The following is a 16,306-nucleotide window of genomic DNA, read 5'->3' as shown; positions in this document are numbered from 1 at the left end:
ATTCCACGGCAAACTATTACTATTACCATTTTTACCAGAGCCCTGACTACTACTACTACTACTACTGCTGCTGCTGCTGCTACTACTACTACTAATACTATTACTTTTACTATTACTACTACTACTACTACTACTACTACTACTACTACTACTACTACTACTGTTGTTGTTACTAATATTTTAATTAGTAATAGTACAATCTAATCCTGTTAGCTTTTAAAAAGAAGAGTGTGAAGTATTTTTACTACTGCATTTGATATTGTACGTGTATATTGTGGTGTTTTTACTCTACAGGTGAAATTTTTATTTTAAAAAAACATTTAAAAAGCAGAATAAATAAATAATAAATTAGTATTATACTACCAAATTATTTTAAAAAATAAGTAAAAATTGTGAATAAGTTAGTAAAAATACTAGTAAACGGGATTGATACTACAGCTCTAACAGATCCCACGCCACAGTCCTATAAATAACTTTCACAATTATTGGTTGGTTCGTTTCATCTTCATGATGTTTACACTTACCACATTGTATGCGCTGCACATTTTTGTCATATTTTTGGTTTTTAAATTTGTTTAATAATAGTCCTCAATATAGTTTTTTTTGTTTTTTTAAGTTTTTTGTTGAGTGTTTTTTTCTTGAATGACGTAATTTTTATCCATAATGAAACAACCAAGTTGAACTTTATAAATGGCATCATTTTCTTTTCAGTTTTATTCACATCGAAAAATTCTCAGCAACCTTTGGCGACTCTACTTCATCTAACCATCATCACAATCTTGAATATTATCACTATCATAACTATCATCATCATCATCAACATCATCATCGTTGTCGTCATCATCATCACCATTTCCAGTGAGCACTTTTCCATCATCATCGCCACCCCCACCCCAACCCAGCATAATCATCATCAAAACTGCCCACCACGTCCAACTGACTTGAGGCGGTTTAAACGCATGCGAAATATGAAATTTCTTTATTAAAGGCAATTCTTCTGTGGATTTATGTAAGTAAGTGTGCTTTTGCGTGTGTGTGTGTGGCGTGCGTGCGCGTGTGTGTGATGTGTGTGCGGTTTGTGCATGTGTGCGTGTGTGTGTGTGTGTGTGTGTTTGTCGTGGCGTGTGATGTTAATGGGATGAGTTATACAACAGTTTTCTATTTTTTTTTCTTATACAGCCAGTTTCTTTCTATTTTGGAAAATGGTTTCAGTTTAAATCAAAACTATGTGTAAATAACAAGAAAATCTGCCAAACATTTGGGAATGTATGCATGTGATAAACTTTAAGTTAACCCGTATAACTTTTGGTTTTTTTTTGGCTAATGGATTTAATTTTACATGAGAAAAAATAAAAATGTGTTCGGCTTACACACAAAGAGTTAGTTATTTCACTACCAGCAAGTAAATAAATCACATAAACCGGTGAATAAACATGAATAAACATCATATATATATATATATATATATATATATATATATTATAAACATCATAAACCACATACAAATTACCGATAGTTAACGTTAAAAATATATCAGACATAATAAACAACATAAACCAACAAGCAACCCACAACAAACATCAACAGCGTCAGACAACTAAACATACAAAGCAGAAACAACATCAGAATTATTGAAGGACAAATTTTCATCAGACAAATGAAAGAGAACTTTAAAGAAAAAATCATAAATAACAACTTTTTTTATTTTTCCACCCAACTTATCAATATTTTTTTATTTTCGCCTTCCAAATTTTTCCATTTTTGATTTCTGCATATAGCAAACAACGCTAGGATAAACAAAAACAATAGTTCCATGCTTGGTACACCCACATAAACACACACACACACGCACACATAAAACACGCACATAACAACACACGCACGCACATTTACACATGCAAGGTGAACACACCTAAAAAGACATACAGCACATACACAACAGATGTATACAAATAAATATAAACATACAAATTATAGTTAATGTAAACGACATATACACATACAAACATACACAGCATACAAAACATGCGCACACATATACACACATACATACATACCAACAAATGCAACAAATGCAACACACACATATACACACATACATACATACAAACAAATGCAACACACACATACACACACTTGACTGAACAAGAAGATTGCAAAACAAATACAAGTTCTGCTCAAGTATTCATTAAATATCATCAATATATGGAGTACACATTGTTCATAAACCAGTATAAATAGACGTGTATGCAACATTATGCAAACAAACACATACAGACACACACACAGACACACACACATATTTATACGGTCTTTTTTATTTGTTAATATCTCTATCAATAGTTTGTCGCTATTTGAGTAACATGTTCATCAGTGAGAAAACAAGAAAAGAAGAGAATGAAGGAGAAATGTTGGGTGAAGAATCTTTTCAATTTAGTATTTCCAGCAAATAATCATCTAATTCTCTATAATGATATTCCACATGATTCCGTAGTAGATATCCCGATAGTTTGATGACATTTTCCTCGTATTCTCCATCAACTAAGTCTTCTAATAATTTCAATCTTAATTCCTCTACCTGTCTAGTTATTATTTGACCTATTTCAAATGGTTTCATTCAAGTTTTTGGGAATAGGCTAAAACAAAACAGAATAGGCTAAACAAAATTGTATCTCAGAAAATGAATAAAATTGTATGAGGAATTAATAAAATAGCCAATTGTTGGACAGGTTTGTTTAGACATCAGTCTCATTACCCTGGATGTGATTGCTGATGTAATAATAATAAAGATGTTGAAAGTTTACAAGTTTCAAGTTGAACGCCTCCGTTAGCGTAGAAATGTTTGTATGAATTTACATGAATATGCATGAATATTTTTAAATAAATTAATACAGGAAAATAAACAACGAGAAATCACGACTACCATCTATCTTTATTTGAGCAGGTCTCTGCCTTTTGTGAATGGCACCATGTGTTATTGTTACATCACAGATTTCTATTTATGTGTCGTTTGGATGTATCGAACGATAGCGATATAACTAAGTAGGTACCACTAAATTCATCACACAAATTTACTTTCTTGTGCAATATTTAGAAACAGATGACGGCACAAGACTTGTTCTTCAGTTGCACATTCATATGCCTTTCTATATATCAGTCATTATTTGCATACCAGTGTGACTATTATGTTTTGTAAAGATATACAAATGCATTCACGGATCGATACATTCATGCATCAATTCACTAATTTATTAATGAATCATGCACCACTGAACAGATGCAACCATCCGTAAATTTATTTCATCATTAGTGCATTCGGGTTTGCACAACGCACATATGCACAGATCGACAAAAATGTCGCCAAATACAAACTGCCAGAATATGAGCTTAAACAAACAATACGTTAACAAACACAAAACACACGCACATACATACATACTAGGTATATGACTTCAGAACAACACATGCAAGGCATACCATCAATTGATGACTTTTTATTGTAAAAACACAAAACCATATCAAAATTATTAAAAAAGTTGAAAAATGTCACCCACTAAACATTTTAAAGTTTTTAAAAAAATTGCCATTTGTCAATTATTTCAAGTATGGTTTCATAAACTTTTATTTGTAAAAATAAAACGTAAATTTAGTTTCTCAGATGAGTGGCAAAGAGGAGCAATATCTTGTAGAACTTTTATTGTTCTTTCTGCACACACATTGCTGCGTTGAGTGTGTATGGAAGATGGACTTTGAGACCAATGAGTTTGAAAACAGCGCAACGCCTTAGGATATTCATTAACAGCATATAAAAGAAATTCATATTGTTCAGTTCTGTAATAATGATCACTAAACCAAGCATCACTCCATTGTTCACAGATAAATTCACACAATTTCTGAAGGTTCTTTCGTTCATCAGGCAATAGTATGAAAGCCAACAATGCAAAAATTGTTCGAGATTCCATCGGGCATTGCTGATGCCAGGGAGTGCTTTAAAATTAACTTTTGGTATTTGTTGAAAATTCTTAAAATGCTTGAAAACGCAAATTAGATGGTGCAAAAACTTCATATCATCTCTCCAGCCTACTTCCTGTTCTTTTAGATTTGGAGTACATTTCTTTGCTTTACTTTCAAAATCTTTTTTTAACATTTCATAATCTTTAAGTATCTTACTCACAAATGGATAATTTATGTTAGGAGACTCAGTTGAATTGCCAAGCAATGCATCACACACGTGTCTAAGAACACGATCAAGTATGTGGTGCTGACAACCTATAAAAACTGGCGCAGATTCACCGTGTTGAACAAAAAGTTTCTGAAGTCTCACCACAACACCAGACTTTGACCCAGTATTAACATTTGTAGTGTCTGACACTATCATCTTTATAGCTGCCCATAGATTATAATCATCCAACGTGTTTTGAATAGCAGATGCAATAGTAGTAGCTTTTCCATCTGGTAACACTAAGACAGCAAGCCTCACTTCTTTTACTTCATTTCTTAATAGAACTACTTGGTGTTCTTTTTTCTTAATAATTTTACCATCAAAATGTAAACACCATGAGCTATTACACAAAGTATTCATTAATGTTTTCATTACTTTACTTGCTTCTCTGTATATCGCTCTTTAGACACCTGACTGAGAAGGAGTTGTTATTTTAACACCGGACTTGTTTAAAATTGTGCTAAATATGGCTGCTCTTCGAACTGACAGCTTCCCAGATTGTACTAATGAAACTGCACTAAACGTAGACTGTTGAGATTGCTTCAGATGTGTGCTTTGATCAAAGCTTTCAATGGATGACTGTGCTGTTTCTGAGTCTTCAGAACTACTTTGAGAATCTTCATTGTCACTTGAGTCATTAGAACTTTCTTCAAAACTGTCTTTTTGTTTTAGTTTATCATTAACTTTTCCAGCAATTTTTCGTTTTGATGGGTGAATTGTACTCTGACTGGCATTTTTTGTTGTTGCATATCCTGTCTTACCTCTACTCTGAATTTGAATTTGGTAAAAATTTTTGTCTTCTGCACATAGCCATTGACCAGTTTTGTTTGTGACATCAAACAACTTATCAAATTGCTCACGCATGTCGCCAACAGGTTTTTTCAAATGAGTATCATACTTTTTAAGTAAAGTTTCAATTTTTCTGCCTAGTGAACGCAAAGATAGTATTGGAAAATTCAACAAGCTTTACAATTGCTCTATTTCTTGTCTGAGTGTTGTAATTCTTTTTAATCTAGACTTTTCAGTAGAGGCCAAGCCTAAGTAGCGACCAATTATCATCCCCTCTTTTGGCATTCTGGAATGTGAATACAAAGGTTTGATCCCAATGCTGATTTTGTTTCTTCTCTTAAGAGTGTTTTGAAATTTTTTCAAATTACTTGACCATTTGTCTTTATTTTTAGTAACAGAAAGTGAAGATTGTTTATAAGACATTTTCCAAAATGAAACGATGTAAAATTAAAATAATTGTTTAAACTGGATTAAAATGCAGAAACACAACATGGAGAACAGAAAAATGAAATTTAATTGTAAACAATAAGATTAAAAGTGAACTTAAGAAAAACGAAAAAAATGGATTATTTGCAAACTAAAAAATCTGTTGGTGGGTGAACTTTTTCAACAAAAATAATGAATTTTCGCTATATTTATTATTTTTATATAAAAGTTCATCAAACTTTGGCATGCCGATTTCAATTTTACAAAATTTGTTTTTGAAGTCATATACCTAATACATACACGCATACATGCAAAAATACACACAAACATACATAAACATGCAAACATATACATAAAAAACACACACATACATACATACATACATACATACATACATACATACATACATACATACATACATACATACATACATACATACATACATACATACATACATACATAAATACATACATACATACATACATACATACTAACGACAAATCAAAGTGTTAATCTATTTGTTACTTGATGTTTGACGGTTCAGTGTCACTCATCATGTTTGGTTGAACCAAACAAAACACATCGAAGTTCCGTCTTCCAGATATGTATTAACTAATTAGATACTCAAATAAACAAGCAGCCGAACACTAAACAATACAAAACATATTTAGAAGAAGTGGACAGCTAAAAAATCAGACGGCCAAAAAACGGGCACGCGACAGGACAAAAAAAAACACTCAACCAATCAAACAACCAACCAATCAAACATCCAACCAATCAAACATCTAACCAATCAAACGTCCAACCAATCGAACGTCCAACCAATCGAACGTCCAACCAATCAAACATCTAACCAATCAAACATCCAACCAATCAAACATCCAACTAATCAAACGTCCAACCAATCAAACATCCAAACCATCATACAACCGGACAAAGAACAAAAAAACTGACCCCTATGATGACGTTGAGCTCCTGCATGGTCACCTGTTTGGCTCGCTCCACTGCCGCCGCTACTTGCTGCTGCTGCTGCAGTGAGAAATGAAGTTAGTTATTAGTGTAACCCAGTGCATTAATAACTTTTACGGACTGGAGTGAAAAAAAAGTTATATTTTTTTGTGTACAAATGAAATAAAAAAAGAAAAGTAACAATAAAAGAGGATAATGAGAGAAAGAAATGCCAGGCAGATCCTGTACGAGCCTAATCCCTCTAAACCTCAACGACCAGCTGATCCGAACAAATGTTCCTCTTCCTCGCTCTAAACATCTCCATCATCATCATCATCATTTTGCCCATCATAATCACCATCATCATCGTCGTTGTTACCATCGTCATCATCATCATCATCATCATTATCATTATCATTATCATCATCATCTCGCACAACGTTCTGCCTCCACCATCCCGATGTAAATTGGTGAAAATAAACGTCTAATATAATTAATGAAATATTTTAATGTAATTTTTCATATTTTGATCATAATCCTTCTACTAAGCAGCTTGAGTGCAGAAACATGGAAGATGGAAATATAAAATTTTTAATTTTTAGGAGTGATACCATGTTATTAATTGTTCTTGCAAAATAACTTTCTTCACTTAACAAGAAAAAATTGGTAAAATGAGTTTGAAAATAAAGTACAGTTGAAAGATTCGGAATTTGATTTAGAAAAATAGTTCATGGACGAAAGACGCAAAAAAAAGAGAAAATTATTAGATGCAAGTCATAATAATCACATCAATTCAAACAAGATTATTGTATCTGGCTTCACGTACGTGTATTTGTGTTTTGTAGTAGACGAACATGTGTACACGCACACATACTTACAACGCACATAAACAAACATTTGTGCGTGTGTGATGTGTGGTGTGTGTGTGAGTTCCTGTGTGTGTGTGAATTCGTGTGCGTGTATGTACCAACGTGCGAGTGTGTATGTGTGTTTGTCTGTGTGTGTATTGTAAGTATGCCCATGTCCATCAATCAATCTATCAATCCATTCAGCCAGCTATCACCTTCTAATTTGTTTATTCATTCACTGTTTTCAGTCCGTCCATTCGTCCAGTCGTATTTGTTCATCCATCATTTTTCTAATTTTCGAGACAAAGTTCTGCTATCAATTAGCTCAGTGATTGTCTTGATGAATGAATAAATTTATTAACTCTCTGTTTGCTTGCTTAGTGCTTCAAAGTTAATTTTCTCTATTTTTACAAATTTTTGCAATATTTCGTTATACATACTAGTAAAATAAAATGTTTGATAATTTTTTGAATTGTAATTAATTAAAGAAATTAAGATGAAAGCTAGATAGGCTAGAAGCCAGGTAGAAATCATTGAAAACAAATATTGCAACGATCAATTAATATTGAATCGTTATTCTGTTGATATTTGAAAAACTTCCATTGAAACATCAATAAACATCTTAATAAATTTAAATGAAATTTAAATGAAATTGTTTCAAATGGTCTTATGTTAATACAATTAGTTCTCATATTCAACAGTGGCAAATTTATCCTTGTCTATGGTACGCTTATATGACAAAAATATTATATCTAAAACTTAAAAAATAAGAAACATTTAACAAAAACTTGAAGCTGGACCAGCTGACTGGAATATTATTAAATCTTTCCCAAATAGTTCCTGGTCGCTGGCTGATTTCGTTGAAAAGTTTTCTGAATGACATTTTATCGAGATTATTTGTGAGAGAATAACGCTGAACTTTCCATAGTTCGAAACAGCTCACGCATTCCATACGTAGAATTTTTAAAATACTCCTTTTACAGAAAAGATTATATATATTAAATCATTTACCGTTTGTTAGTTTATATATTTTTTATTAATATATATATATAAACAAATAAAAAATAAACAGGATAAAAACATAAGATGAACGGTAAATGAATATTTGATAGTGAACATTAGGTGAACATTGGATGAACATCGGATAAACATTGAATGAACTTTAAATGAATATTAGATGAACATTGAATGAACATAGCAGTAAGGTATGTGTGAGTTGAATGGTTTAAACGGAAGGATTGAATGAAAGAATGGAAGAATACGGGAAAGAAGAATAAGAAAAAAGAATTAAACAAAAAAGAAGATAGAGATGGAAAGATAAACAAACAAATGAAAAAAACGATCGAAGGGATGAATAAACGAATGAGTGAACAGAGATACATACATAAATAAATAAACGAACGAACGAATGAACAAATAAATGATTGAACAGCTAAATAAACAAGCAGGAAGATAAGCAATGAATGAACGAACGAACGTACAAAGAATAAAATAACGAATGAATAAATGAATGATTGAAAGAACTGATGAAAAGATGGAAGAACATAAAATAAAAGAAGACAAGAAAATTAAAGAGATGTTGATTGATGATGGATGGCTGGATGTTTCTCTTTGTTTTCACATCAATAATAATCAGATGCAGTTTTTATTTTCATTTTTCAATATTTTTATTTTCAAAAAATTTTTGTTTTCTTGTTGAAAAATTTTTAAAATATTAGATCAAAATTTTCGCGTTCAACGTTTTTGTACATTAACATTTGAAGGTTACGAAAAACTAACGCATTGTTTGGTAAAACATTTCAAAATACAATTATCCGACAAACAAAACTCATTAAATTTTTAAATTTTTTTAATTATTTCTTTCCAAACAAGTTAATCATACTAGCAATCTATTCAATAAAATAATATTTCACATTTTTTGCGTAAAATTGTCATTGTAATAAGTTGACAACATATCGGTGTTCACCATTATTATTACTACTATCAACGTCATCTTTCTCATCATCATCCTTATCATGGTGATGAGGACGATGATGAATTATCATTTTTATCTTATTCATACACAGTGCATCAAAAAATCCACCAACCTCATTTTTAATGCAACTTTGTTGATATTAATTTAATTAATGATAAAGAAATTGGAAATAATTGAACAAATTATGAAAATGTTGATTGTAAGAATAAACAAAAATTGAATGATATCAGACTTGAGAAACGGCAATACTTCCGTCTGTGTGAATGATGGAGCTAAGCTTCATTTAAGATACAATTCCTTAGGTTAGCAAAGCTTTCCGTAGTAGAGTTGCTTGATATGAGCAACAGCAAATAATACTTATGAGAATTTTTCTAAAAACCATAAAAGAAATATTTATAAAAATAAAACTTTTAGCAAGATGATAATAGAACGTCGTTTGGTCTCAATAATTTTCAATCTGGAACGGTGAAGCGGAAGTGAAGGGATTTGATAAGTTGAATGAACTTGAATCTCCAGTTAATAATTTCTTATTTTGCACCACCACTCATTTTAAAGCGTTTATTGTGTTTATCGTGCGTTAGTGACTTATTTAATTGTTTCAATCTATTTATACTGTCTTCTCCAATCTTAATCTTTATTACTATTAAACACAATGACAACAAATGGTATTTTTTTTAATAATAAAAAAGGTTAAAAACCTACTTCTTGGGAAAGAAATGGGATTATTTGAGCACATATTGCGTTCAACCTCTTTGCTATTTCCGTCTGAAAATTAAAAATGTTAAAAAAATATAAAAAAATAAATAGAAAGTGAACAATTTTTGAAATTGTTTGAAGCAGTTGTGGCAAACAAACAAACAAACAAACAAACAATCAAACAAAGAAACATAAACTTTTTCATTTTCACCATTTCTTTTTTACATAGTTTTATTAACCCGACTAAGGTTTTACCCATATGATTTTTTAGGCACAGCGTTTTTTTATTTTTAATGTTATTTGAAAAAGTTAGGAAAGCAGAAAAATATAACTATCCAATAAAATAAAATTAATAAAACAAACAGAAATAATATTCTCAAAAAGGTCTATAAATTCTCTCGATGAATAATTGATCGCCAAGCAAATATTCTCTAAAAAAACATTTTAAAGTGAAGCAACTTGTACATTTGGATGTTCTTAAATAAAAAAGAAGAACTTACAAATATTAAATCTGGGCAGACATATTTTTGTTCTTATTTTAAAATGTAAAATATAAAAAAGGAACTAATTTCAAATTTTTTTATAATGAAACCACAAACACGCTTCATGTCCGTCGGATTCTGCTTTTTTAGAATAAATTAAATAACGCAGTACTTGCTTCTGAACGCGGTCTGTCCTAAACTAAAAAACTAGGACGCGATGCTTGTGCGTGTTCATGGATGTGTGTGTATTTCTATTTCGTCTTTTTAGGCACGAAAACTCTGACAGAATGTAAGAAACAACGTGTAAGCAGTTCAACATCTGTTTGAGTTTTGCAATAAAGAACAAAAGGCATTGCTAGAAATCACTTTCAGATCTCAAGATTATATAGAAGTTATAGATTTCTCAAAAGAGATTGATTTGGTTTGTGTTCATTTGTTCATTAGCATCATCATCTATTAGCACATTTCTTCCAAGTAGCTATATGACAGCAAGCGTTTAGTGCTTCTTTACAAAACAAAGAAAATTTGTGAATATGTAAATATGTGATGGTGTGCTGATGTGATGTTGTGACGATGTAGCGGTCTGAATAAGCAGATATGTCATGTTAACTTTTAAAACAATAGATTATAGAATTAAGAGATGTTAAAACTTTGAAACGGGCCAAGTAACAAAAGCACCTAGGTTCTTTCATCTTTCGTGATATCTACTTCAAACCAATTTCAATTTTTGTAGCACCTATTTTAAATTTGTGCTCATACATTTTAAACAAATTTTATTTTAAGTTTGCCCAATTCAAATGTTACACTTTTAATAATTAAAAATATACAATCGGAAAATAAATTTTTATCAAACATGTATCAATTATATGAGCACTTCAACAGCGAGTAGGTTCGAAAGATGCTGTCTATCCCCCACCTCTGAACCTCACTTTCTCCAGCACCAAACAATACACATCAAACATTTTGTCACATTGATTAGATTTTTTGGGATTAGTAAAATTCAAAACTTCAAACTTTTATTTTAAGGAAGAATATAACCGTCTAAAAAATATAAACAATTTAAATAACTTACTCAACAAAAAAGGCATGTACGGGCTGGGTGTTTGAATGTTTAAATGTTAGAACAACACAATCATCGCCAACAACAGCAACAACAACACGAAATCGTTACCAACATTAACAATCAACAAAAAGTCAGCACTAGATAATCACTAACAACAGCACCAACCACAACCGACATAACAACAATCAACAGCAGCTGCAACAACACGTCGGCACATACCTGTTTGTGCATTTCGACATTCAATCCGTACGACATCTCGTAATACTGGAAAAATTAACAACAATTCTATTATTATTATTATTATTATTAATATTAATATTATTATTTCAAATCAATAAAAATCATTTTCCGAGTTGAAACCAAAAACAGCAATGTAGATAGCGGTGCTGACAATGATTGTTATTATGGTCATTTATTATTATTATGATGAAGTATCAACAACACACATACACACAGTACATGTGTCTGTGTTGCATGTGACGAACGTGGATCTTTCTGCAGTCGAACCCGGTCAGTACAACAGGGCCAGACGACCCCTTAAAACCAGTCTGTTATAACATCTCACCATACGATAATGAAGGCAACAATTTAGATGATAATAGTAAAGATGATAAAAATTCTGTTGTTGATGATATTGATTAGCTGAAGATGATGATGATTAGCTGATGATGATTACGATGGTGATGCAGACGATGACTATGATGATGACAGTGATGAAAGTGTGTGTGTGTGCACGCGTGTGTGTGCGCGTGTGTGTGACTTTGTGTCTCACCATGATATAGAGTCTATGGAGCTCAGTTTTTTCCTGTGTCAGCTTGTCAAATTCCACTTTTACACTGTTTTGGAAGACGTTTGAAAAAATATCTTTAGACTAGATGTAATTATTTATTACTTTTATAATATATTACATTTATTATGAATGTATTTATTTGTAAATTATTGGCTGAATTTTTAAAGGATTAACTTGTTTTAGGACGGATTTAAAAACGATTTGTGATTTATTTGACGTGCAATTCTAATGGAACAATGGATGAATAATACATTTTACACTGTAAAAGTTACTTAAGTAAATAAAGTGAAGGTAAACAAAAAAATGTCCACACAAACTAAATATACTTTAAAATTAGCACAAAGTTAGAATGATACTTCAAAATTTACATGATACTCCAAAGTTAACATGATACTTTAAAATTAACATGAGACATTTTATCATTACGTGATATCATTACAACTTTTGATAAGAGCAAATGTGGTAGATTAGTTACTAGTGGTTATCTACTTATCTAGTAAGGAACAATCATATCATCATATTCATGATTATATATCTCTAATTATACTTATAGCTATGAAAGGTTTTACGTGCAATCATCTTATAATATGATGATGATGATGGTGAAAATAACGATGACAACAATGATGATGATGGTGATGACGACGACAATGATGTTGATGACGATAATGATAGTGATAATGATGGTGATGAAAATAATGGTGAGGATAATGATATTGATAATGATAGTGATAATGATAGTGATAACGATGGTGATGATAATGACGATGATGAAAGGATCGCAATAAGAATGAGGACGACGAAGATGATGGCGAAGTGGATTTGCCATGGCACAACAAAACAGTATTCTATTAAATGGTCAAATTGAATTTTGTTTTGATGTTGAAAAAATTGAAAAATTTGGCGCATTGAAGGGAAATTCTTTTGAATTATTGATGAAAACAATTTTTTTCGTTTAGACGAGTGTCCATTCCTGGTCCACCCAACACAAAAACAGTTGCAATTGCGAAATATATAAACAGTTGCAATATATATAAACTGAAGAAATTATGAAACAATAACAGTTCAAAAATTTTCATGAATAAACATTTGAAAAGATGAATAAATTATTTGACGAAGAAGAGATTAAGAAAAGAAAAAAATGTGAGGTGGGAATAAGTGGAGCATGAACAGACTGCAGAGACAGATGGGGGACGAGACATCACAACAGAACCAGTTGATGAGTTGGGTAGTGAAAATTTTTCGTTTTGAAGTGCTGGAAGTTTTACAAAGTTGAAGGCCATTATTTGGCTCGATCCCCTCTTTATAAAAAAAAAGATTTGACGATATATCTTTTTGTTGCAGAGGAGCTAAAAACAAATTATGCCAAAATTTTTAATGGAAAATATTCTAGTTGGGAGGGGGTGGTTGTTTCAAAACTTCTTTTGCCCGTGGCTCCAAAACTACTTACCTGACCTGACTGGATGTAAAGTATGTATGTGATTTTTGTATAGGAAGTTTGTATCCAATGTTTACACATGATGTTTGTGTATTTTGATTGTCTGTGAAGTTGGTTTGTATAAAATGTACAATATTTATGTGGTGAGTTATGCTTGCATGTGATGTGTGCTGTGAAAACTTGCACGTATGTATGTATGAGTGTATGTATGTTAGCATGAATATTTTTGTTTGGTGTTTGTATAAGATGTTTGTTTATTACGTTTTTTGTGTACACATATATACGTCGTGTTTGTTTAAGTTCCTGTTTGTTTGTTTGTATGCAATGTTTGTCTTTGGTATTTGCTTCTGATGTTGGTTGCTTATTATTTTTGTTTAGGATTTCATTCTTGTTGTTTCTATTATTAATACTAATGTTAATGTTGTTGCTGTTGTTGTAGTAGTAATAGTAGTTGTTGTTGTTACAAAGAAAAATTTGTGTGATATGAAACTAGGAAATGTATCTATTTGTTGTTTGCCAGTTTTTAAAAAGTTGTTCAACACAATGTTCATTTCGATGTCACCTAACCGCAATCCATGAGGTAACAATCCATAAAGTCACATACTTATTTAAATTTATATTTTGCCAGGGTATAATTTTTATTATATCATGTTCAAGGATGTGAATGATTTTTATGGATTCTTTCAATATTATGAAAATCGTTTCCGATCAACTGTTACATGGCAACCTGAAAACTTCTCCCTCTTCACTTCATCTCTTAATATTAATTATCGAGTTTGCCACTTTTCATTCCACTGATGCCACACAATGGGCAAAACACACGTGGAGTGAGTGCATCATGTTCCGTGTGTTGCTGTGTGTACAATGAAGAAGAGCTCCACTACTGGTTATATAATATTCATTAAATAAACATTTACTAATATATGTTTATTATATAAACATTTATATGAAGTGCTTGTTCCTCTATTTGTGTGTTTGTTTGTATGTGTGTGTGTGTGTGTAGATGATCGTGTGCATGGGCGCGTTGTTTGTTAGCATGTTTGTATGTATGTGCGTCTGTGTGCGTTTGTTTGTGTGTGTGTTTGTTTATGCCTGTGTGTATGTCTTCACATTTTAGTAATACAAACGAAAATGGCAAGAAATAATACAGCGAAAAATGTAGAGCACTCGACTGCACATCAAAACACATCATCAGCCAATGAATAAGTACCACGTTGAAATATCATGTCGTCATAAGTTCCCTAGTAGTCTAATGGTTAGGATTCGGCGCTCTCACCGCCGCGGTCGGGGTTCGATTCCCCGCTAGGGAGAAAGATTTTTACTATAAGGATTTAGTAAGTTTTTATTTCTTAAGTTTGTTCGCAGTCGGAGTAGCGTGAATATTGGAAGAAGAAATTTATAAGGAGCCAGAACAATAACAATCCTCTCAAGAGTTCACTGTTCATTCTTTAGCTGAATATTTATTTGGTCGGCGAGATTTAGCTCAGTCGGTAGAAGTGCCACGTCTCGAGCTGTTATTACGCGGTGGTTTGGTTCGAAAACTGTCCGTCTCATACATCACAGGCGTGTGCATACATGCGTATGTGAGTCTTGTGGTGTGGTGTGGTGTAAATAGGACAGTCTTTTTGGCACGAGAAATAAGCAGCTCTGCATTTGACCAAACTGCATTATGAAGAATAAAAAAATCATCTTTTCATTTAAATCATTATACTTCCGGTGCCATCGTCACACCCATCCAGAGAAAATCCGGATTTTTGCACTTAACGAATCCGGATTTTTCCTAAATCCAATCAATTTCGGTGAGGGGGGAGGGAGAATTTTCAAAATTCTTAAGATGATGACCTCATTCGGTTAACTTCCGTCTTCTTGTTTTCTTTATTATTACATCATACAAAAAATCTTCATTAATTCATTTTTCGTTGGTTCGTGTATTCATTCGTTCGTTTATCCGTTTATATATTTTTTATTCATTCATTCATTCATTCATTTATATATTTTTTATTCATTCATTCATCCATCCATCCAAACATTCATCCGTCCATCCAAATATCCATCCATTCATCCAAACAACCATCCATCCATTCATCCATCCATTTATTCATTCATTCATTTACAGATTTATTTATTTACAAATTATAAACGCGATTACAGATTAAAACGCGCACATATCATAAATATTTATTTAGCACTAACTCAATCCCAACACATATCCACCCATCCATCTATCTTATCCAGATATATGCAAATAAAACCCAGGCGTACTCATGGTAGTGAGATAATAAAGAGAGAGAGAGAGGAAGAGAATGAGAGAGAGTGAGAGAGAGTGAAAAAGAGAGAGAGAGAGTGGAAAAGAGAAAGTGAAAAAGAGAGAGAGAGTGAAAGAGAGAGAGAGAGAGTGTGTGTGTGTGTGTGGGAAAGTGAAAGAGGAGAGAAAGTGAAAGAGAGAGAGAAAGAGAGAGAGGAAAAGAGAGAGAAAAAGAGAGAGAAAGAAAGAGAGAAAGAAAGAGAGAGAGAGAGTGAAAGAGAGAGATGAAATAATCCATTCAGTTTCTTTTTATTGTATTTCATGAGAAGATATGGGGAGAGAGATGAGATGGAAAGTAAAAAAAAGGAGAGAGATAAGGAAGAT

At 32.0% G+C, this 16,306-nt stretch overlaps 2 protein-coding genes across 2 annotated transcripts; both read right to left on the bottom strand.

Annotated features, from left to right (window-relative positions):
- Nucleotides 1-3,694: 3,694 nt before the first annotated feature.
- HELRODRAFT_171586 (hypothetical protein) lies at nt 3,695-5,086 on the bottom strand (the record flags this gene model as incomplete). The annotated part of the gene is made up of 2 exons (XM_009018298.1): nt 3,695-4,518; nt 4,633-5,086. 2 exons carry the CDS (start codon nt 5,084-5,086, stop codon nt 3,695-3,697), a joined length of 1,278 nt encoding a protein of 425 aa, XP_009016546.1.
- Nucleotides 5,087-5,243: 157 nt separating this feature from the next.
- On the bottom strand, nt 5,244-13,522 carry HELRODRAFT_171585 (hypothetical protein; the record flags this gene model as incomplete). The annotated part of the gene is made up of 7 exons (XM_009018297.1): nt 5,244-5,347; nt 6,392-6,466; nt 8,022-8,105; nt 9,907-9,973; nt 11,669-11,713; nt 12,222-12,320; nt 13,415-13,522. The coding sequence occupies 7 exons, from the start codon at nt 13,520-13,522 to the stop codon at nt 5,244-5,246; spliced, it is 582 nt and encodes a 193-aa protein (XP_009016545.1).
- Nucleotides 13,523-16,306: the final 2,784 nt, after the last annotated feature.

The sequence above is a fragment of the Helobdella robusta genome, assembly GCF_000326865.2.
Source record: "Helobdella robusta unplaced genomic scaffold HELROscaffold_21, whole genome shotgun sequence".
Classification (NCBI taxonomy): domain Eukaryota; kingdom Metazoa; phylum Annelida; class Clitellata; order Rhynchobdellida; family Glossiphoniidae; genus Helobdella; species Helobdella robusta.
The sequence above is the reverse complement of the archived record's forward strand: the minus strand, read 5'-3'. Positions and strand labels throughout refer to the sequence as shown.